The sequence below is a fragment of the Prunus persica genome, chromosome G1 (assembly GCF_000346465.2).
Source record: "Prunus persica cultivar Lovell chromosome G1, Prunus_persica_NCBIv2, whole genome shotgun sequence".
Classification (NCBI taxonomy): Eukaryota; Viridiplantae; Streptophyta; class Magnoliopsida; order Rosales; family Rosaceae; genus Prunus; species Prunus persica.
The window spans coordinates 25,594,268-25,616,311 of record NC_034009.1 but is presented as its reverse complement, the minus strand read 5'-3'; the positions used below and the strand labels follow the sequence as shown (position 1 = coordinate 25,616,311).

At 37.2% G+C, this 22,044-nt stretch overlaps 2 protein-coding genes and 1 long non-coding RNA gene across 4 annotated transcripts; 1 reads left to right on the top strand and 2 right to left on the bottom strand.

Annotated features, from left to right (window-relative positions):
- LOC18791546 (cytochrome P450 71B37) lies at positions 14,493–16,486 on the top strand. Its single transcript, XM_007225683.2, has 2 exons — positions 14,493–15,570; positions 15,722–16,486. The coding sequence occupies exons 1-2, from the start codon at positions 14,656–14,658 to the stop codon at positions 16,352–16,354; spliced, it is 1,548 nt and encodes a 515-aa protein (XP_007225745.1). The 5' UTR covers positions 14,493–14,655; the 3' UTR covers positions 16,355–16,486.
- Positions 15,533–15,955, bottom strand: LOC109950670. Its single transcript, XR_002272949.1, has 3 exons — positions 15,887–15,955; positions 15,748–15,799; positions 15,533–15,614 (listed from the first exon to the last, which is right to left on the bottom strand). It is a non-coding gene; the product is annotated as an uncharacterized LOC109950670 (long non-coding RNA).
- LOC18788649 (myosin-9) lies at positions 16,653–20,283 on the bottom strand. 2 transcript variants are annotated; one of them, XM_020570476.1, is made up of 6 exons: positions 20,070–20,283; positions 18,413–19,929; positions 18,234–18,310; positions 17,965–18,076; positions 17,679–17,795; positions 16,931–17,287 (listed from the first exon to the last, which is right to left on the bottom strand). In XM_020570476.1, the coding sequence occupies exons 2-6, from the start codon at positions 19,817–19,819 to the stop codon at positions 16,931–16,933; spliced, it is 2,070 nt and encodes a 689-aa protein (XP_020426065.1). In that variant the 5' UTR covers positions 19,820–19,929; positions 20,070–20,283. The 2 variants fall into 2 exon arrangements, with proteins under 2 accessions (XP_020426059.1, XP_020426065.1); XM_020570470.1 differs by having other exon boundaries at positions 16,653–17,287; positions 18,413–20,202.

Sequence of the window (22,044 nt, the reverse complement as noted above, 5' to 3'; positions counted from 1 at the left end):
CTCATTTGTTTTAATTCTACTATTTCTTTTTTTGACTAATTTTACTTCTATTTGCAAATCCTGTAGAGTTACTTCTTTTCTTTTATTGAATTTTTCTAAGACAGTGTTCAGACTTATCTTTGAGGGAGCTTGTTGACTTGATTCTTCCTGATCAATGACTTTTCTTAATTTCTTTAAATACTCATATTTTAATTATGGGTTTTCAACTTTACTAATTAAATCAATTAATAATTCTTCTTGTTCCTCTTGTTTTGTAAGGACATTAATTGACTTACTTAGAGTATTACAGCACTTATCGTTACAACCAAATTGGATTTTTGGGGAACTTAGTAGGGAATCTGAGGAGTTGTAATTTACTAAGCTTGAGTTTGCTACTGTGACGTCAGTTTCACTAGACTCAGAGTTTCTTAATTGTAAGACTTTAATTAATTTGTCTTTTTCTTCACCCGTGATTTTCAACTGCTTTATTGTGTCTTTTACTTTACACTCATTAGCATAGTGACCATGTTTTTTACACTTCCAGCACTCAAATTTTCTTTTGTCGGTGGACTTTTTAGGTTTGTCATTTTTTCCTTTTCCACGTACTTTTGACAAATTTTTCTTTAGGTGGTATGTCCTTTTACTATAGAACTCATCATTATGTCGGAAGAATTGTTTCCTGCGTGAATAATGTCTTCGTTTACTAGTTTGTCGGTCATGATGACTAGTTTTGGCTTTTCTGGAAGACGGAATGGATGCTAAATCATATTGTTCGCAAAAATTTCCTAATTCATATTTGGCTGAATTCCTTTTTGACTGAATTTGTTTTCCTATTTTCATATCAACTCACATTTTCATTCCTACTTGGTTAATTGTGCTAATAATATTTCCATAAGTTAAATTATCAAAATCTATATGACCTTGATCATTACTAAGGATTGTTCTTTTTTTATTTATTTATGGGCAAATAAATTAGGGAGACCATTAATAAATTTTTCTTTCCAACGGGTTCATTACTATCATCTCTAAGCATAACTCTGGAAATGAAAACATCTTTATACCATCTGAAATCACTTAATTTGGGACATCTTAGATTACTAAGTTGATTATGGATTCAGGCTGTAGTATTACTGGGTGTTCCTATGAAATGCTCAATTATTGTGTATAATAAAGTGTTGACTCCATCTTCTATTCCTCTTCCTAATTGTTCATCAAAAATAGGAAGACCTTCTTCATTAAGTTTGACTACATGAATAATTTGTCGTTTTGATTCTTCAGTTAAATGTTTATCCCACCAAGAACGTAAGGTTCCGGTGAATCCTGTTTCTAGGAGGGGAATGATATCTGACTCTCTGAAATTATGGTTGCTTATGTAACTGTTGGCTACCATGGACATATGTTGAAGTTTATTAAGGATTTCTTGTTCAGAAAGGCCATCTATATTCCATTCATATAATTTATCAGAGGAGACTAAGAATTGACTCTGGGAGTTTCTTTCTTAAAACTGGATATCTGGAGGGGTTGGTCTCGGATACCAATTTTTTGTTAGACTAGTAGGATTGACTTTGTTTCTTAATCTATTAAGTTTCAGATTATTATCAATTTCTAAGGTTTTAAAGGCATTTTCAATTTTTGATATATTACTAAAATCTGTCTCACTGCTGGTTATAGACTCATCATCAGAAGAATTGACTAAATTGGAGGACTCAAGAACTTTAAGACCAAAGGACTCAGTTTTTTTCTTGAACTGGTGTAAGTTGTTCAAGCATTTCTTCTATATATATATTTTGTGGGTTTTGTCTTAAAGGTAGGGCTTGACTTCAGATCTTGGAATTTGATTAAAGGTTTTTCTTTCTGAGACTTAAGTGGCATTTGCTGGGGAACTATTTTAACTCTTTAGGCATGTGATGACTTTCAACAAAATCAAGATAGAAGACTTCTGACTTAGTGCTTTTCATAAAAATTTTCGATTCATTAAAAATTTGTTGTCTTTGTTCTTTACTTGGGTAAGCTGTATGATAAGCATTTCTTCTTTTTATATTTTCAAGGGCATGTAAATGATCATCTAAAATTTTCCAATTAATTTTGAATTCTTTCCTAAGGGCTCTTAACTGGTTGTTTACTGGGATGGCTTCTGCTTCAAAATCAGTTTGTGTGGGAGAATTTGGGGAATCTGATTTTTCATCTTTTCTTATAACAAGGATGGTTGACTTGACAAGTTTTTCTTAAGGATTCTAACTTTAAATCAATTAATGTTTTTTCTAACTCTAGATCTCTTTCTAGAGTAGAGGAGGATGCTGTAAAGGAATGTCTAGACGGGACATGTCTTTGAGATTGACTAGGTGTTGGAAGTTGGTGTAGTTGGATTGAAGATTTTTGAGTTGGTTGATTTCCAAAGTTAATTTTAACTGTGCCATCTAAATATTGTTGGATGTAATCTAAATTATTTAAACTATGTTGAATAGGAGCAAGTTGATTTTCTGTGGTTAATGTCCAATCTAAAGGTAGGGTGACTTCTGACCACTTAATTGTATGAGGGACTCTTATATTGGCGTCGGCTTGACTACTCTGAAATAGTAAAGTTTGATCTTTGGGACTTTTATTAAGAGCTTGGAAATTCATGTTGGTTCCTATGACTTTATAATAAATTCTATAAACTAAGGCTAAGGGTTGGGTACTTGGTAAAACTTTATACCCTGAAGTTTTAATATTTAATAGGGGTGGGCGCGGTCCGGTTCGGTCCGGTTCTCACCTCAAACCGAAACCGAAATCGGTATTATTTAACCGGTCCGGTTTAGGCAAAAAAAATTTCGAAAACCGGCCGGTTCGGTTCTAACCGGTTCCGGTCCGGTTCTGACCGGTTCCGGTTTTGAACCGGATTATTAATTTATTATTTTTTTAATTTTTTTTTAAAAAAAAAAATTTTTTAAAATTTTTTTAATAAAAAAATTATAATAAATAACTTATTTTTTTAGCTTAAAAATGAACAAATAATCCAATTCATACATTTAGAAATTTTTTGAAGTTGAACTTGGAAAATTAGTGATTATAAAAGTTAAAAAATGGCATTAGATTTTAAAATTTTGTAAAAATATAAATATAAAATATATGACCGGTCCGGTTCGGTCCGGTCCGGTGCGGAGAGATGTAAAACCAGAACCGAAACCGGTTGGAACCGGTTCGGTCCGGTTCCGGTCCGGTTTGTTGACTTTTTTGGTCAACCGGTTTTTTTTTCGGTTTTTTTTTACCGGTTCGGTTCGGTGTTCCGGTTTTCCGGTCCCGATGCCCACCCCTAATATTTAATGTTAAAGTCTTTAAAATATGAGGATCATTAAGGCTTACTGTGAAATCTGGGTAGCAATCAAAATGAATTGGACCATTACACAGGCTTGACTTGATTATTCCTAAGATACTGTCACTAAAATTGGTGAATCTGGCATCTCTTAGACATAGTAGAATAGAGACGTTTAATCCTAATCTGATAAGAGGTTTGACTGCAACTTGGACTAGACCAATGTGAAGGAAATTGTTCCTATCATTTTTGTGTTTCTTTATTGACTCAAGATTTAACAATTGGCATGTTTCATGTTCTTTACTTAAGGCATAGACTTGCTCGACTATTTTCACATGGGGTAGTTGACTTGAAACTAGAGAGTGACCATTTTTTCTTATAAATTGCTTGATTAGGAATTTTAGGGATATTCCAATCTTTGTAATATATTTCATTACTAGAATCATATTCTATTTGTTCTTCATTTACTATTTCTGGGAGTTTACTAATGCTGGCTCTAGAACTGCTAGAGTTGCAAGAGTTGGTTCTAAATAGGCGACTCATCTGGACAAAGTTATTGATTTTTCTTTCAAAGGGTAAGAAGGAGGCTAACTATCCTATAATAGGTTCAAAGGTTCCTGGGAACTAAAGGGTTCTCTCTCTCTCCGCTCATGCCTCACATGGGACGTATTGTTTGGAATCTAGGACTTATTGTTTGGACCAAAGAGAGAATACTCGGTTGACAGGAAGACTCTGAAAAATTTACAGATAAAAAGCAATCTTCAAACACAGAGAAGATAACTAGTGACTTTGATCTTAGAGACACAAATTTAGACTGACTCTTCAACACTTACGGCTCTGATACCATAATGGATCTAGAACCAGATGGACAAATTAATTGTGATAGTAGTGAAGCAAAGATAATACAATATGCGAATATAATGCATGAATGAAGTAATGAATAAATGAAAATATGTATAATTGAAAACATTGAACTTAAAGAAAATCTTGATTGAAAGATTTTATTGATAACTTGCAGTAGCATACGGGGATACATACACCATATATGATATATGATATTATAATATACTAGTCTCTCCGCACGCGCTTCCGCGCCTACGAAAGTCTTTTTTTATTTATAAATTTAAATTTATTTTAGAATTGAAAAAGATATTGGGTAGTTGTGTTCCCTAAAAATAGGATCCATTATCTAATTTTTCTTTTAATTTAAATTTTTTTAATAAAAAAAGTATAAATTTACCATCTTATCCTCAATTAATTAATAATTTTAATTCTTAATATTTGCATTAACCAGTGACATTTTCTAGTATTTTGAATGTTTTACCATTATCTACCTATATAATATATTAAATTAGTTTTAGGATATTCATCCTAAAATAAACAAGGTGGCTAGATAGCAACGTAATCCTATAGTCTAGTAGTAATGGCGACCAATAAAATTATATATAAATAATTGAATAAATAATTCATAAGCAAGACTTGGGGGCAATTTAGCTGGACTAATCGATCCCTCCCCTGCATTTGTTTCAAAATTAGGCTTGCAATATGACAAACAAGACCATAAATCTTGACAATGAAATCATGGTGGGCCTAAATCTTAATATTTAATCAATCATAAAAGATATTAAGCATCCTACTTTGCCTACTTTTTTGGCCTAAATCCTAATGTGACCAATAATTTCCATCAATGTTGGAAAGTAATTAAAACATATTTATTTCAAAAGTAGGGATTAGCTATAGCCAGATACTTACCAAACGCCAGCTAATTATATAAGAAAGATGGAGAAGATCTTACAGGATTTGGAAGTTTGTTTTTGAGTTTTTAATTTATGTAGCTTCTTTTTTTCCTTTAGTGTTGGGCTGGTTTTTATTTTTGCATTTTCTAACTGTGTAATCCTTTTCATTTTAATAGAATGAATTACCTTGATAAAAAAAAAAAAATTAAAATACCCTCAACAAATGCAGATAAAGTCTAAATCTAGAATATTTTACCAAATCCGTCAAATTCCCAACCACCCACCCATAAGCTATAATAACAACCAAAGTTTTCCAATTTTCTTCTGAAACAAACAAAAACAAACCAAATCAATCCAGAAAGAGCGACTGACCCCTACAAATTCCAGCCCAAGCCGCTGCCATGGCCCATGCAATTCAAAGCAGCCCAAAGAAGTTTTTGTTTGGTTTTTCCTCTGCTTCGGCTTTCTAGACCATGTAACCAAAACAAACATAGCCCAACTTTTTTAGAGGACACGTGTTAATTCGAATGGTATTTACCACTTTTAATTTAATTTAATTTTATAAGAAAGTAAAATTGAAAAGTGCTAATTGGGCTTTCTTTTGGATGAAAATTGAAATTAGATTTTATTTTTTATTTTTTTTATAAGCAATATTAGAAGAGGGGGATCAAACCTAAGATCTAGGATGTATAATAAATGCTCTTAACCACTTGAGTTATAAGCCCCTTAGACCCCATTTGGTTCATGGAAAAGTAAGCTTGGAGATGGAAAATCAATTACTTTATCATGTTTGGTCCAGACATGGGAAATGGTTGCCCGACACATGAGAAAGTAGAGGGAAAGTGAAGCCCTCCTCCCAATTTGGGTTTTGTTTTATATCTTCATGGGAAAATGAGCCAACATTAAATGCATATTTTTCATAACCATTTTGTCCACATTAACAATTTAGAATTATAATATATCATTAAATGCATTTTTTTTATATTTGATTTAATATGGTTATAATTGAAAAATTATACAAACTTTGTTTTCCATTCCTAATGAAAATGAACATGGAAAATGAAATAAAGTGATATCTCTTGGTTACTTTACCGGCATTACCAAACGTGAAAAATGAATCTTCCATTTCTCATCCCTTGAGAAATGACATGGAAAGTGATTTCCCTTCAAATCCGTTCCGTGAACCAAACGAAATCTTAGGATAACTAAAATTAAACTTGATAAGCTTTGGTGCTAATTTGGGTAGTATATGACAAAGGTGCACCGTGTTTGGTTTGAGGCCACCGTTTCAACTTTTTTTTGTTATAACTTATATATTGATCACTCTTAGCTCCTCCATAAAATATTCACCATTAATATTGAATATTTGATAATATGTACATTTTTAATGAAAATAAGGACGTCATGATCATGTCATGCGTTGTAGGAAAATGCGGATACCTTCTGTTTTGATTCAAACACATATCACTGTTGAGGTCAAAAAAATCCAAGGCTGGGCCCAAATATATTTTCGGCCAGTACAACACCAAGCGGAAAATCCTTATTTAAGCAACATGCCACGCTACAAGCTTAAGTGGGGCTAAGCCACACGAATGCCTGAGGCTTGCTGAGCGGGCTATGGTATGGATGGTTACGAGCATTCACGAGGCCCATTGATGGGCCAAAAAGTGGAAGTTTTGGGCTGCTTGGGAGCACCAAAACTCGAGCCCATTTCTTGAGCCCAAACATATGGGTAAGTCTGAGAGAGAAGGAGTGACCCAATAGCTTAGGAAAATATCCAATGGTTTGCAAACACTTGGAGAAATCCCACATCAGCCAAAATATCCAGCACCTTTATCAAATAGGCTGTTTCTAGCAGCTTGAGCAAACTCATAGGCCACTGGAAACAAAATACAAATATCCCAGCCCAGCATGTGGAAAATATCTACATCTTTGTTAAAGCTAGATTGAAGCCAAACCATTAAAACCATGCAAACCCATGTGCTGATCACCTTTTTTTACTGGCACCCTTACCCATTCTTTCCTCTTCACGTTTTGATGAGAAAACAAGAAACAAAAATGAGTGGCGCCTCACTCACATGGAGGAGTCCAGCTGCCTGAGAACCTTGGAACCCCAAAAAGCTGCGTGTCTATAGGTTCAGGCTAGGGAAATTTCATCAAACAAGATTAAATAGAAGAAAGTAAAGAAAAGGGGAAGGACGTTTGACAAAATTAAGGTTTCCAGGGCCTATAAAAGGAGCCACTTTCTACCCAGCAAAAACAACAGATCGAAGGCAAGCATCCCTCTAGAACCCTTCAATTTCATGCTTTGTTCTTCCATCTTCTTCCTCTCTCTCCTAAAACCCACATCCAGAGAGAGCAAGCATCACCTCTCATCCCTGGAACACTTCAATTTCGAGCCCTATTTCTCCATCTCTTCCCATTTTCTCTTCTGTCAAGCAACCCAAGAGCTTGACGAAGCTTTCGTCAAGCTGCCGAAAGCTTGCTCAAGCCACCCCATTCTTCTTCCTCATCTCTTCCTATCTTCCCTCAACAAATTCTCCCAAAAACTCTCTCTTCCCCTTACTTCGAGCCTCTGTTTCTCATAGGAAACCCAAGCCTTCTCTCTCTCATGCTAAACTTATGAATGCTTACTCCCATGCCACAAGCTTTTCATGCCACGCCTAAGAATTTATCTTTAAGCGACTGTTGGTTTCATTGGTGAAGAAGACCAAGGTGTTTCTTAAGGCTCAGCTACCCTTTCGAAACACTCTTGGGGTCTGATCCTTAAACTCAGACTCAAGGGGCAATTTCATACATTTGGCTTTTTACAGTAGCCCAGGCCTATCAGTAGCTGCAGGAACGAAAAAGCCCCTACAATCACTAAAAGAGTGGTTATTTGAACTGACGAATCAAGTCGAATCGAGTTGAAAACAAACTGAAAACAAATCGTGTTGACCAAAAAAGACAACCTGTGCTCAAAAACCAAACCGCACCTTTTTGGATCGATTCCCATTTTGATTCTTGTCTTGAAAAAACTGGTCTAAATCGAACTGAACCGATTATGTTAAGTTTACCTTTTCATTTATATCTAAAATTATAAGTAAGCCTAACTAATATTTAAATCATATTAGTAACTCCAAGTATTAATACCCAAATGTCTTAGTTCCAATTTATATCCAACTTCTTTTTCTTTTCGATAAACCATAACCGTTATTGTTGAGCTTCGTCTTTCTCTCTTTTTCACCTATTTTTTTTCCATTTATATTCCTCTTTATATGTTTTATCTCTTCTCTACCTCTTTATCTCATCTTTTATCTCTTCCACCTCTTTCTCTCTTCTTCCTATTTCTCTTTTTATCACCTCTTCATATTTTTATCTTTCCAAACTGAAAATCAACCAAACCAAACCAGAACCGCATAGGTTTGGTTCTTCTAGACATTTTCTATGACAACCAAACATAATTAGATCATGTGTAAGTTTTAGTTTTGGTTTAATTTGAGGGAAAACCTGGATCAGACCGGAGCAGAACGTGCCCACCCCTACATGTCACCACTACACCAAGACAAACTCATAATTTGCGGAACTAACAAACAACGTAGACCTTAAGACAAGGCTTCTAGTATGTAGGGTATTGAAAGTCAACTATAGGTCGGTTACTTCTCCTAGGTCGTCATCCTAGGTTGTCACACAGTATTTAGTCAGTCTGTCAATTTCCTGTATTTAGTCAGTTTGTGGTTTCTTGTATTTTACGTTTCCTTAAGTCAAGGAGCTAATTGAGGCTTTATCTAGGAAAGAGGTGTGGTTAGTTGTGCCTCTTATCCTATATAGTGTTCTTTCTCTGTAAACAGATATACACAAAAAGAATATTGAATTTCATCAATTTCTACATGGTATCAGAGCTAAGTTCCTAAACCTGACTCTGCATTTGTTCCTTCTTTTTAGTTTGTCTTTGCTAAGATGGCAGATGACAATCCTTTTGCATCAGAGGCAGAAAGCTCGTCTGTCACTTCTCCCCCAAATCTCCCTGAGATTGAGATCAACCCAAATCAACGTTTGAACTTAGTATTATTGAATGAGTTTAATTATCTTCCTTGGTCAAGAGCAGTTACCCTTGCTCTTGGTGGAAGATCAAAGCTTGGTTTTATTAATAAAAGCATTGAAGCCCCTGATATCTCCTCTCCCAACTATGAATCTTGGTTATGTAAAGACCAATTGGTCATGTCATGGCTCCTCAGCTCTATGGAGCGGAAAATTGCTGAAATCTTCAGCTACTCTAATTCCTCTCTTCAACTATGGGAGACTGTCAAGGAGATGTATGGTAACCAAAACAATGCTGCCGGTGTCTTTCAGCTCAAACAGGAAATTGCAAACCTTCAGCAAGAAGGTAAGTCGTTTGTTCAACTTTTTGGTGATTTGAAAAACAAGTGGAATAAGCTCGAGGTGTACCGCCCACACACCACGGATGCTGCTTTGCTTCTGAAAAGAGCCGAAGAAGATAAAATTTTTCAGTTATTATCAAGCTTAGACTCAACATATGAAGATCTCCGCAGTCACATTCTTATGAATTATGAGCTGCCATCCTTTACAAGTGTTTGTGCTACAATTCAACGAGAAGAGGTACGTAGAAAGGTCATGAACATTGAAACCAAGACAAAGATTTCTGAAACTAGAGCATATTTGTCGAATCACAAACACACTAAGGAGAAAGTATACAAAGGCAAAAGGCCAGATTTGTAGTGTAGCTATTGCAACAACACTGGTCATGTGAAGGAGAGATGTTGGATCCTTCACCCTGAATTGAAGCCTCTCAAGTTTATCAAGGACAATAAGGGCACTCAAGAAATTTCAAACTTCAGTTTCTAAGGCTAATCATGCAACGTCTTCAAACAATGGGCTTCGAAGCTTCACTTCCAATCCCACTAATCTTATCAATGAACTTGCTTCTTATATTCAGAAAACGAAAGGGAGTAATGACAGTGAAGGAGTAAGTAATGTGGGAAAGGAGAACTCAACAACCTTGCTTGGCAAATTTGTTGAATTTCTTGCTGAAACTCAAAACCTTTCCCCTAAAGAAACCTCAGGTACCCTGAATGCTTTTTATACTGCTCTAAATGTTAGTAAAGTGCATGATTTTTGGGTCATAGATTCAGGTGCCACTGATCATATGACAAATCAACTCACACACTTATATGATTTTGAAAAATTGAATCATTCATCTCGTGTGTCAGTTGCAAATGGTAAGGGTGCTACTGTTATAGGTAGAGGGAAGATCAAGTTAATCTATGATAATATTGAGTCAATGGCCCTTTACATCCCTTCCTTTCCTTTTCAATTGCTCTCTGTTGGGAAAATCACAAACACCCTAATATGCCTTGTTGTATTCTCTCCTCATAATGTCATTTTTCAGGATATAGCCACCAAGAAGACGATTGGTGAAGGGTTCTATCTTGATGGCCTCTATTATCTGTCCAAGGATTTTCAAACTAGCAAAGGATTTCAAGTCAGTTCCAATTTTATTCCAGATCAAAGTTTGTGGCATTAACGTTTAGCTCACCCTTCATAACCTGTTCTATCTATTTCGTTTCCTAACCTAGTAAAACAACAGACCATATGTATGTGACTCCTATCAGTTGTCTAAGTCTGCTATGTTGTCTTTCAAATCCTCTATGTCTCGAGCTAATAAACCATTTGAGATTGTACACTCTGACATCTGGGGTCCAACCCTTGAATCTTTTGATGGTTATAAATATTTTGTGACTTTTGTCGATGATTTCTCAATAACCACTTGGTTATATCTCTTAAAATTCAAAAGTGATGTATTGAATGTTTTCAAGGACTTCCATAATCTTGTTAGAAATCATTTTTTCACACAAATTCAAACACTACGATCAGATAGCAACACTGAATATATGTCCCATCTCATGACACAATACTTGAGCACACACGAAATCATTCACCAAACAAGTTGTGTGGGTACACCCCAACAAAATAGGGTAGCCGAAAGGAAAAATCGTGATTTACTTGAGAAAACTAGAGCTCTAATGTTTCAAATGAATGTTCCAAAAAGATTTTGGTCTCAAGGAGTCATCACTGCTACTTACCTTATTAACCATTTGCCTAGAAGAATGTTGGATTTCAGATCACTCCTTGAAGTTATGAAGTGAAGGAAGATTGACCTATCTCATTTAAAGGTTTTTGGTTGCACGTGTTTCGTTCATATTCAGGCTTCTCATCGGGATAAGCTTGATCCAAGAGCTGTCAAATGCATATTCTTGGGATATTCTTCAACACATAAAATCCTATCTCTAAGAAAATCAACGTATCAAGAGATGTTCAATTTGATGAAAAAACTCCCTATTACCACAAGACTCATGACGCTATTGGTCAAGGGGAGGATCAATTTTTTGATTTGTTTCCGTTGCCTATTCCCGCTACAAGTACTGACTCCAATCATCCTATGCCTTTTATTGCTCATCCTTCATCTCATGAGCCTGAAGTTGAAACTTAGAATGAACCTATTGAAGACTCAGACAATTCTCTTAATCATCATAATGACCAAAGAAATATAGAAGCCTCTACTGCACCCCTGAGACGTAATCCTATGCGTGATCGTCATCCTCCTTCAAGGCTACAAGATTATGTCACATACACTGCCAAGCATCCCATCACCAACTTTGTATCTTATCACAAGTTCTCACCACGTCATGCTACCTTCCTTAGTGTTGTTTCTAGTGCTCATGATCCACAAAGCTTCCAAGATGCTAATCTTCAAGCAATATGGAGAAAGGCAATGCAAGACGAGTTGCAAGCTCTTGATGATAACAATACTTGGAGTGTTGTTAAGCTTCCTAAAGGGAAGAAGGCTTTTGGCAGTCGATGGATCTACAAAACCAAGTTTCAATCCTATGGATCTATTGAAAGACACAAGATTGGTAGCTCGGGCTTCACTTAAACGTATGGTGTGGACTATAAAGAGACTTTTGCTTCGGTTGCAAAAATGAACACAGTTCATGTGTTGTTGTCTGTTGCAGTCAATAAAGAGTGGCCTCTATACCAAATGGATGTAAAAAATGCATTTTTGCAAGGGGATCTTGAAGAGGAAGTCTTTATGAAGCTTCCACCTGGTCATCCTCAAAGCAATAATCCTAATTTGGTTTGTAAACTACACAAATCTATTTATGGATTAAAACAATCCCCACTTGCATGGTATGCCAAGTTGAGTTCAGTTATAGAGGCAATTGGCTTCCAGAGTAGCAATTAGATTCTTCTCTATTTGTTCGAAATGGATCCGTTGGAAAATTGGTGGTGCTCATTTATGTTGATGATCTCATTATCACGGGTGACAATGCTGATGAAATTAACAATATTAAATGGTATTTGCAACAGAAGCTTGCAATCATAGACCTAGGAGTCTTGAAGTACTTTTTTGGCATTGAAATGGCCAGTTCACACAAAGGGTTATTTTTAAATCAACGCAAATATGTTCTTGATCTTCTTCAAGAGTCTAGCATGCTTGACTCCAAACCTGCTCATACTCCTTTAGACAGCAAACTCAAGCTTGACATGGAAGGTGAACCCCTTAACAACATCAGCTATTATTAGAGGTTGGTTGGTAAGCTTATCTACTTAACTATCACTAGACCAGACATCACATATGTAGTTAGCATTGTGAGTCAATTCATGCATTCTCCCACCATGTTACATTTGAATGTGGTTAAAAGAATCTTGCGTACCTTAAGGGGTCTGTTGGTCGTGGTATACTCATGAGAAAGAATGATAATGTTCACATCCTTGGGTACACTGATGCTGATTGGGCAGGGAACGTCTTGGATCGAAAATCAACCACAGGATATTGTACCTTTGTAGGAGGAAACCTGGTCACTTGGAAGAGCAAGAAGCAAAATGTTATTGCTCGTTCAAGTGCAGAGGCAGAATATAGGGCAATGGCTTCTACTGCTTGTGAACTTATATGGTTAAAAGGTTTGCTTTCTGACTTAGGCTTTTGTCAAAAATCCATCCATGTTTCCCTTCTGTGACAATCAAGCAGCACTCCACATCACCTCTAATCCAGTCTTCCATGAAAGGACCAAGCATATCGAAGTCGACTGCCATTATATTCGCGCTCAAGTTCAATCCAAAGTGATTCACACACAGTACACTCGAAGTTATGATCAACTTGCTGATATATTTACCAAAGCCTTACCTACAGCTCAGTTCCAACGGCTCATTTCCAAGCTTGGATCAATCAATCCTCTTGATCCAGCTTGAGGGGGAGTATTGAAAGTCAATTATAGGTCGGTTAATTCTCCTAGGTTGTCACATAGTATTTAGTCAGTCTGTCAATTTCTTGTATTTAGTCAGTTTGTGGTTTCTTGTATTTTACGTTTCCTTAAGTCAAGGAGCTAATTGAGGCATTATCTAGGAAAGAGGTGTGGTTAGTTGTGCCTCTCTATATAGTATTCTTTCTCTGTAAATAGATATACACAAACAGAATATTGAATCTCATCAATTTCTACATAGGGCAAATACCATTTCACCTAGTACCAAAAGAGATTAACACTTCTCACCTAACCCTAGGAATTACAGAGTTTAATCCTCACATCCAAATCCCAAATGCAACGAAGACACTCACAGGCTTATTACACAAAACAACCAAGAACAAATCTTTGCTCACAAATGGAAAGAACACATTAAGAGCTTACATGCATGTACAAATGGATTGGCATAATTGGATTATTAATTGACAATTTCACGTGCATGCAGCATGTATATACTCATTTTTTCTAGTTCCAAGTAGAAGCAGTTCCTTAATTGAGTTTCCTGTCGTTTAGCGCACGCACTCGTATGCACGCAGACCGACTGGAGTCATCATTTTGTCAATATTCAAATTCAAACAAGGATCCGATGCAGACAAAGTTTGTGTGTGTGTGTATATATATATATATATATGGCATAATTGGATTATTAATTGACAATTTCACGTGCATGCAGCATGTATATACTCATATATATATATATATATATATGGCATAATTGGATTATTAATTGACAATTTCACGTGCATGCAGCATGTATATACTCATTTTTTCTAGTTCCAAGTAGAAGCAGTTCCTTAATTTATTGTCGACAAAAAAAACAAAAAAAAGTAGAAGCAGTTCTGAATTGAGTTTCCTGTCGTTTAGCGCACGCACTCGTATGCACGCAGACCGACTGGAGTCATCATTTTGTCAATATTCAAATTCAAACAAGGATCCGATGCAGACAAAGTTTGTGTGTATATATATATATATATATATATATATATATATATATATACACACACGTCCTCTGTGAGAGAGAGAGAGGTGATGACCCATGCATGCGTGTTGTTTTCTTAACCAAAGGTTTAAGGATATATATGGAATTGATTTTCCAAACGAAATTTAGATATACACTATGATAAGTAAACAATTATCGACACTATGATAATATTGTATGCATTAATTCAATAGAGTTTCTGAAAATTAAAGCTTTTTTGCCTCTTTTTTTGGGTAAATTCCATCAACGTTGCAAAGTAAAACATATCTCTTACAGAAGTAGGATAGCTACACCCAGATACTTACAAAACACCAGCTTATATAAGGAAGATGGAGAAGATCTCACACACAAATTTCATTAACTCTCCAAATGCCTTTCATCACCCCACTACTCATATGCCTTCCATTTCTTGTCCTCCTGCTTTTTCTTTCACTCAAAAAAAATAAGCAACAACATCAAAGGCACCTTCCGCCGGGCCCTTCCAAGCTTCCCTTCATAGGCAACTTGCACCAACTTGGCTCCTCCACTCACCAATCTCTCTGGAAACTCTCCAAAACGTACGGACCGGTCATGCTCCTCCATCTCGGTCGCGTACCAACTCTCATAATCTCATCAGCTGAGGCAGCCAAAGAGGCCTTAAAAACCAATGACCTCCTCTGTTGCACCAGACCCACCACGGCCGGCTCCCGCAGGCTTACATACAACTATCTAGACGTGGCATTTGCGCCTTATGGCGAGTACTGGAGAGAGATTAGAAAAATATGCGTGCTTGAGCTCCTCAGCGTGAAGAGGGTCCAGTCGTATTGGTCTGTCAGGGAAGAAGAGGTGGCCAAATTGGTCAATTCACTCTCTTCTTCCTCATCTTCTGGTGCTCCAGTTGATCTCACTGAGAAACTGTTTGTTCTCACTGCCAGTATAATTTTCAGGATTGTGTTTGGGACAAGTTTCCGAGGAAGCAAGTTTGAGCATGATACAAATATTCCTGAGTTGATTCATGACATTCAGACCATGCTTGGAGGCTTGTCTGGAGCCGACTACTTTCCGTCTTTTATCGGGTGGATTATGGACAGGGTTTCCGGTGTGCATAAAGAGTTTGATAGGATTTGGAATGAGTTGGATGGTTTTTTCCAGCAGGTGATTGATGATCATCTCAGGGCCGGGAGGGCAGTAGGGGAGCAAGATCATGAAGACATAGTTGATGTGCTGCTTAAGATAGTGAGGGAGCAAACTGGGTTATTTGGAGCTGCTCAACTTGGTCATAATAACATCAAGGCAGTCCTCATGGTAAGCGCTAACTTTTGCCCACTCACCTGTGGCGAAATTTCAAGCTGGACAAATTTAAATAGAAAATTAGTTCCTTGAATATTTTACGTACTTTTTTGGTGTGTGGTTTTGGTGGAATATTTAACTTATACTTTGATACTTTGTGAATCAGAATTTATTTTTAGGTGGAATAGATACCAGTGCAACTACAATGACGTGGGCGATGGCAGAGCTAGCTAGGAAACCCAAACTGATGAAGAAAGCCCAGGAAGAAGTTAGAAGATGCATTGGAAACAAAGGAAAAATCAACGAAGGAGATACAGATGAGCTTGAATACCTCAAGATGATAATCAAAGAGACCCTCAGATTGCATCCCCCAGCTCCATTGATTCTGCCAAGAGAAGCCATGTCCCATTTTAAAATCCAAGGGTATGATGTTGACCCCAGAACGGTGGTATTTGTCAATGACTGGGCAATTGCACGAGACCCCGAGTCTTGGAAGGACCCAGAAGAATTCATCCCAGAAAGGTTTGATGGCAGCTCTATTGATTATAAGGGGCAGCATTTCGAGTTTTTGCCATTTGGAGCTGGTCGAAGAGTTTGTCCTGGGATGTACATGGGAACAACAACAATAGCGTTTGGACTTGCAAATCTTCTCTACTGGTTTGATTGGAAGTTGCCTAATGGAATGAAGGAGGAAGATATCGACATGGAAGAAACTGGTGGCCTTTCCCTCACCATCGCTAAGAAAACTGCTTTCCACCTTGTCCCCGTGAAGTTTTCTCACGAAACGCATATAAGCTAGAGGAGCTTCTCTTCTACATACGCCTTCGGATTTGGGAAGTTCTGTATGCTCTGCTAGTTATGATCATATAAAATAAACTTTAAATATGGCTGTGCTTATGTAAATTGGAACTTCACTTGAATGTATAATATATATATATATATATATATATATATATATGTCATAAGATTTGTTCATCCAAACAAATCGAAAGCCAATCTCCTACTCCGAGTAATTTCCCTTTCCATACGAACTTTTATCGAGCCTTGGTGTGTAACCATAAATTAACAGGAATATGAAATAATAAAAGAAAAAGGTTCGACTAAAGAATTTGGATTAGAAACCTCATCAGAGTGAGAACAAAATTAGAGAAACATTCCCCTGAAGAAGCATGTATGCTATGGATTCACTTACGTTGTAAGTAGCTATGCAAAAACAATCAAACAATCAATTACATTATCTCTAAAAATAAGGGGGAACTGAAGAGCAGAAGTGTTAGAAGATTATGCGATTTTTCCTTTTTTACTGTTCTAATTTTGAAAGATCACAATAAATACACAAAATAAGAAGTATAGAGAAGGGGGGAAAATGTGTTAATCAAAGAAGAGGTTCAGAGAGCTCCATTTCATTTGAACTACTCTCTTGTTGTATATCAGAGCGACTGACCCCCACAAAGTCCAGCCCAAGCCACTGCCATGGCCAGCATACATATCTAGGTCCACTCAGGCCCCTCCTTGAGTCTTCCCGACTTTCAAATTCTTCTAGCTGACGGGTAAGCTCCTCTACTCTATCCCGGAGCCTGGATGCCCTCAAGTCTGCCAATTTCAATGACTTCTCAGCAGCATCTCTGGCTGCCATGGCAGCATCAGCTGTCTCTTCTTTGAACTTGAGTTTCTTCTCTGATTCCACAATCGCCTGCTTTGCCTCCTCAAGTTCAAGCTTAAGCGCCGACAACTGCAGGTTCCAACCACAGTCACTGCTAATTAATACTTGGGAACATGCTAATTGAAGAATGAAGATGGACTATGTCATATAAAACGAACTTTTGTCTTCACATTCAGACCGCAGCTTCCATGACCAAATAATATTCACAAACACTGTACTTGGTACATATTTGAACCTATAACTCAGCCAAATCCCACTAGTCCTTAACTCCCCAAAACAGACCTCAGAGCTAATCGATCTGCTTTATACAATTATATGGACTAGTAACAATGTCCTAAGTTAAATCAACTCAGCCCCTAGATATACTGGTCTTTCTTCCACTAAGATATATATCATTTGAAAGCAAATATCAGAGTAAACAAATCAAGAAAATTATATCAGGACAAGTTTTTAAGCATACCTGTGCCACAAATTCTTGTTCTACACCTGTGCCTGCAGCAGCTTCTTGCTCGGCTGCTGCTTTCCATCTTGCAATTTCTTCTTCAGCAGCAGCAATGTCCATCATCAGCCCTTCAACCTACACAAAGATTGGCATTACGTTACTCCACAAATTGGTTCGTGAGCAGAATTTGCTAGAAAGTCCTTGCTCACATATGCTATAGATAATTTCATATCAGACAACAATGAAGCACATAAGGCAAACCAAAATCAATGATTGAACAGTCAATAGAACACAAATAACATACACTTTCATTTGCTACTCTCTCCTTTTCTTCAAGTTCCTCAATTCTACGCATTCTATGGTCGAGCTCCTTAGCTTGAGCCTCAACATGCTGTTTGAGTAAACTCAACTCTGCCCTTAATACGGTAAACAGCAAATGTAACATAACAATACCATGTCAGGACAAAGTTAACAGCATAAAAGCATATCTAGTTTACTAGTATAAATGAAACTTCAAGTTATGGCACATCAGAATTTATTTGAAATCTACTAATTTTGGGCACAACAGAGTACCTTAATTCCTCCAAAGAATGCTGCAGGTCAATGATCTCAAGCTGAGATGCCTTAACAATGTTCTCCAAAGCACCAGCCTAAATATGATACATTAATACATCAACAATGACAAAATAGGGTTTGAAACCATATCAAATTCAAAATAACACTCAAACAGACTAATAGTAACAGTTACTTACTAACGCATATATTTCATCCTCCTCTGTCTCAAGTGTATCCACTTTCCCATCCCCAACATGCTTACTAAACTTGAAATCTATCCCGGCCTCCCTTAAACCATTTTCTGCAACTTGAAACAATTCACTCGTTTTAGAAGATGGACTTGATGTGATCCTCTTTGACAATGCGCTCCTAAGTAATGATCCAATTTGTTCTTTCTCTTTAACTAACCGATTCACTGTTTCATCCAAACTCTTAATTTCGCGGTTCTTTTCCTCAGTTAAATCCCTTGTCTTTTCAATAACAATCCTGGTCAACTCATAAATGGATTCCATCCCAGCCAAAGTTGCACGTATGTTCTCCTCCATGTCCGTTTCTTGAGGGAGAAACAGGGACTCTGAAAACTCCGACTGATCCAAATTATTGGCATCAACGATTCTCATAACATGATATAGCCGGTCATGAATTTTCGAAACCAAATCCAACTGATCAAAGAGTAAAGGCCTCTGTGCTTCCATTTTCGAGTCTAAATTCGTCAACTTATCATCATACTCTCCAACTAACTGCTTCAACTCTGAAACCTCACTCTCAGCCTTACTCAACTTCTCCTCCATCTCCCGTTCAATCTCCGACACTTTGCCATTCTTTTCTGCCATACTCTTCTCTAACTTCTCAACAATGGAGGTCTTTTTCACGACCTCTTCTCTCAAACCACCAATCGTGGCCTCCAACTGAGAAATCTCAATGGCAATCTCGTAATTTCTCTGATCCATCTGCTCCCTCGTTTCGTTTCTAGACTTGGCCGTGGAATCAATCTGTCTAACAAGTTCTTCCACAATCTCATTCGTTCGCTTAATAACTCCATAAGCAACCGCAGGCAATCCTGTCGTGTATTTCTGCGACCTTGGCAACCCCCCCACCCCAAAATTCTTAAAATTACTAACCTTCCCCGATATCTTATCGATTCCAGACATGAGCATATGAGTCGAATTCCCAATATCTGACCTCAAACCGTCCCTCTCCTTCACCACCTCGTCCAATTGCTTCGCAATCTCATCCCTCTGCTGCAAAGCCTCGTCCTTTGCCCTATTCGACTCGGCCAATTCCGCCGAGACCTTCTCGTTGGTTTTAGAAGCTTCCTCCTTGTCACGCAACGCCTCATCTCTCTGCCTCCCCCACTCGTCGCGCTTCTTTATGGCCTCGTGAGCCAGAGCCTTCAATCGATTGAACTGAATTTGAAGGTCCGATTTCGAATTCTCCACCGCCTCTCGAGCTTGTCGCTCGCGATCTAGCTCGGCGACGAGCTCGCGGAATCGCTCCGCGGAGATTTCGTCTGGCGATGGAGTCTTAATCGCGACCGGCACTGAATCGTCGCCCTCCACGTCACTTAGCACCGCATCGTTGTCTTCGTCGCCAGCACTTGCCATTTGGTACTTTCCAAATTTCCAAACTTTTGCTATCGCCGGTTGTACAAGCAAAGTCTCATTCCGATTTCCACCAAATTGAGCGTAATTTACAAATATAAAATTCGAAAATCCTAGGGATTTCGAATTGGAATCCGAATAGGTAATGGAATTAACAAATTTATGTATTGATGAGTTGGGAATTTTGGCGGTAAACAAGAAAGTGGAAGCTGTTGTTACTTCGAAGAGAGGGATTGAGAAAAGTGATTCGTACCTGTAAACAAGATGAAGAAGAAGGAGGAGGAGGAGAAGACAGACCCAGCGACGGTGCGTAGCAGAGACGACAACGATCACTACCAACCAGTCTCCCTCTGTTTTTCCCTTTAAAGTTTGTTTTTTTGTTTTAATTTTTATGTTAATTAATCCGGGAGCTAATATGATTACGGGCCGTAGCCAATCATGCGTACGTGGCGATTGCTATGTGAAAGTTATTTCCCATCCTAATTCTAATGTTGTTTGGTCCGCCGCAGGTGTATGTGCAACCGTGGTTGTGATGCTGCCACGTAAGGGGTCTGCATGATCGATCAAGTACACGATTGGCGCTCGTCTAGCATAAGCTGTGTGAGTGACTTAGACAGTGGAAGCTTCTTCAGTACCGTGAGTAGTGGGAAGAAGAAGATGACAAGTATTTCAATGTTCGTGGACTCGAAACATCCCAGATCAGGAAGAGTAAGACCGATTATTGAGTAGGGCCTACCTCCTGGGCCGGCCTTGAATAAGTGGACTTGAAAAAATGGGCCTGAAATCAAATTAAATGTAAAATGGGCCTGACACCAAAAAGGAACTAGAGTTGAGCCCATATGTATTTTTTCCTGCATAGTTGTGTATTTTTTGAGAAATCTGTAATTTTCTATTCGAAAATCCTAGTGCGGAGAAAAACTTTCTTACTCCCGTTTCAGTGTTCCTCATTCTTATCTCATTCATTATGTCACTTATCAAATAAGGATAGAAATAGAGTAAAAGGTTTGCAGCTCAAGTAAGTAAGAGTATTTATTATTGTATTTGAGTTTTTTAGTTTGATTTCCCCTTCTCTGCGCAAGTAGGTAAAAGAGTAACGAAAAGGAAATAGAGAAGTGTTTCCACCAAGTTAGATCATACGTCACAACCTCGTAATCCCCCAAGTTACCATAAACTTTATTTATTAATTATTTTAGAAGTTGGACCTCACGCTTCAACAATTTTGGACCCATACCAAATTGACTGTTTCCAAACCCTTTGAGTTGTTCAAAGGATAATTTGCATTTTCCCACAGCATTTACACATAATTTTCAGATTACATATGAAAAATTATTGTAAAAAAAACTCAAGAAAAACGAAAAAACAAAATAGTATAAAAAATTTAAATAAAAAAACTACTCAGAAGCAAGGTGTTTATTATTTGGGAGATTCACTATTATACCCAATATGGGGGCCAAAATTATAAAAATACCCTATATAAAATGGACTTTAGAAACACACCCAAAGCCCATTTACAACATAACAAAAAAGCTTTTAACTTCTTATAAATTACAAAACTGCCATCAATTTCTTAAAACAAGCCCAACCCCAAAATCTCATAAAAATACCCAAAGCACTCAATAGGACATCAAAGTAATTTAATAATTAATATTAAATTCAATAAGGCCAGCTATCATTTTTTGGATTTTTTTTGGGTTTGTTTATAGGAATTCAATTGTGTAGGGTTTATTTATAATATTAGTGCTAGAAATGGGTATATCACTAAATATCTCTTATTATTTCCCAGTTCTCAGAATCCATCTTAATTAAATAAATATCCCCAGTTGCATTGTCTTACTTGTTGAGCTTTCCAATCAAGCACATTCTGATTCATTTTTCACAAGTATTCATAAGGTTGGATAATTGATCATCCAGCTATTAATTACTTGAAAATGACGATAACGACCCTTCAATCCTGTTCACACTCTCCCCAAATATAAAAGTTATCAGCTTATAATTAATTGTTGTGGATTATGATAATATGGATATCATTATCATTATCATTATGGATAATGGATTCTTATTTTAATATACAAGTTTCAAAAAAAAAAATTCTAGGATTTTTCCTATTGAGAGGGGCGATAATATACTAAACTCGCACACACTATACAGAAGCAAGGACTCGAACCCAAGACTTTTTCTAGAGAGAACAATTACTCCAAAGTTCCAAACTACTATATTAGTGCATCATT

Excerpts from the sequence above, each read along its gene's own strand:
- LOC18788649 (XM_020570476.1), bottom strand. The coding sequence starts at position 19,819 with ATGGCAAGTGCTGGCGACGAAGACAACGATGCGGTGCTAAGTGACGTG. Across the intron at positions 17,796-17,964 it reads AGAGAGTAGCAAATGAAAGT|GTTGAAGGGCTGATGATGGA; the intron begins GTATGTTATTTG and ends ATCTTTGTGTAG. Across the intron at positions 17,288-17,678 it reads AACAAGAATTTGTGGCACAG|TTGTCGGCGCTTAAGCTTGA; the intron begins GTATGCTTAAAA and ends TGGAACCTGCAG.
- LOC18791546 (XM_007225683.2), top strand. The coding sequence starts at position 14,656 with ATGCCTTTCATCACCCCACTACTCATATGCCTTCCATTTCTTGTCCTC. Across the intron at positions 15,571-15,721 it reads ACATCAAGGCAGTCCTCATG|AATTTATTTTTAGGTGGAAT; the intron begins GTAAGCGCTAAC and ends TTTGTGAATCAG.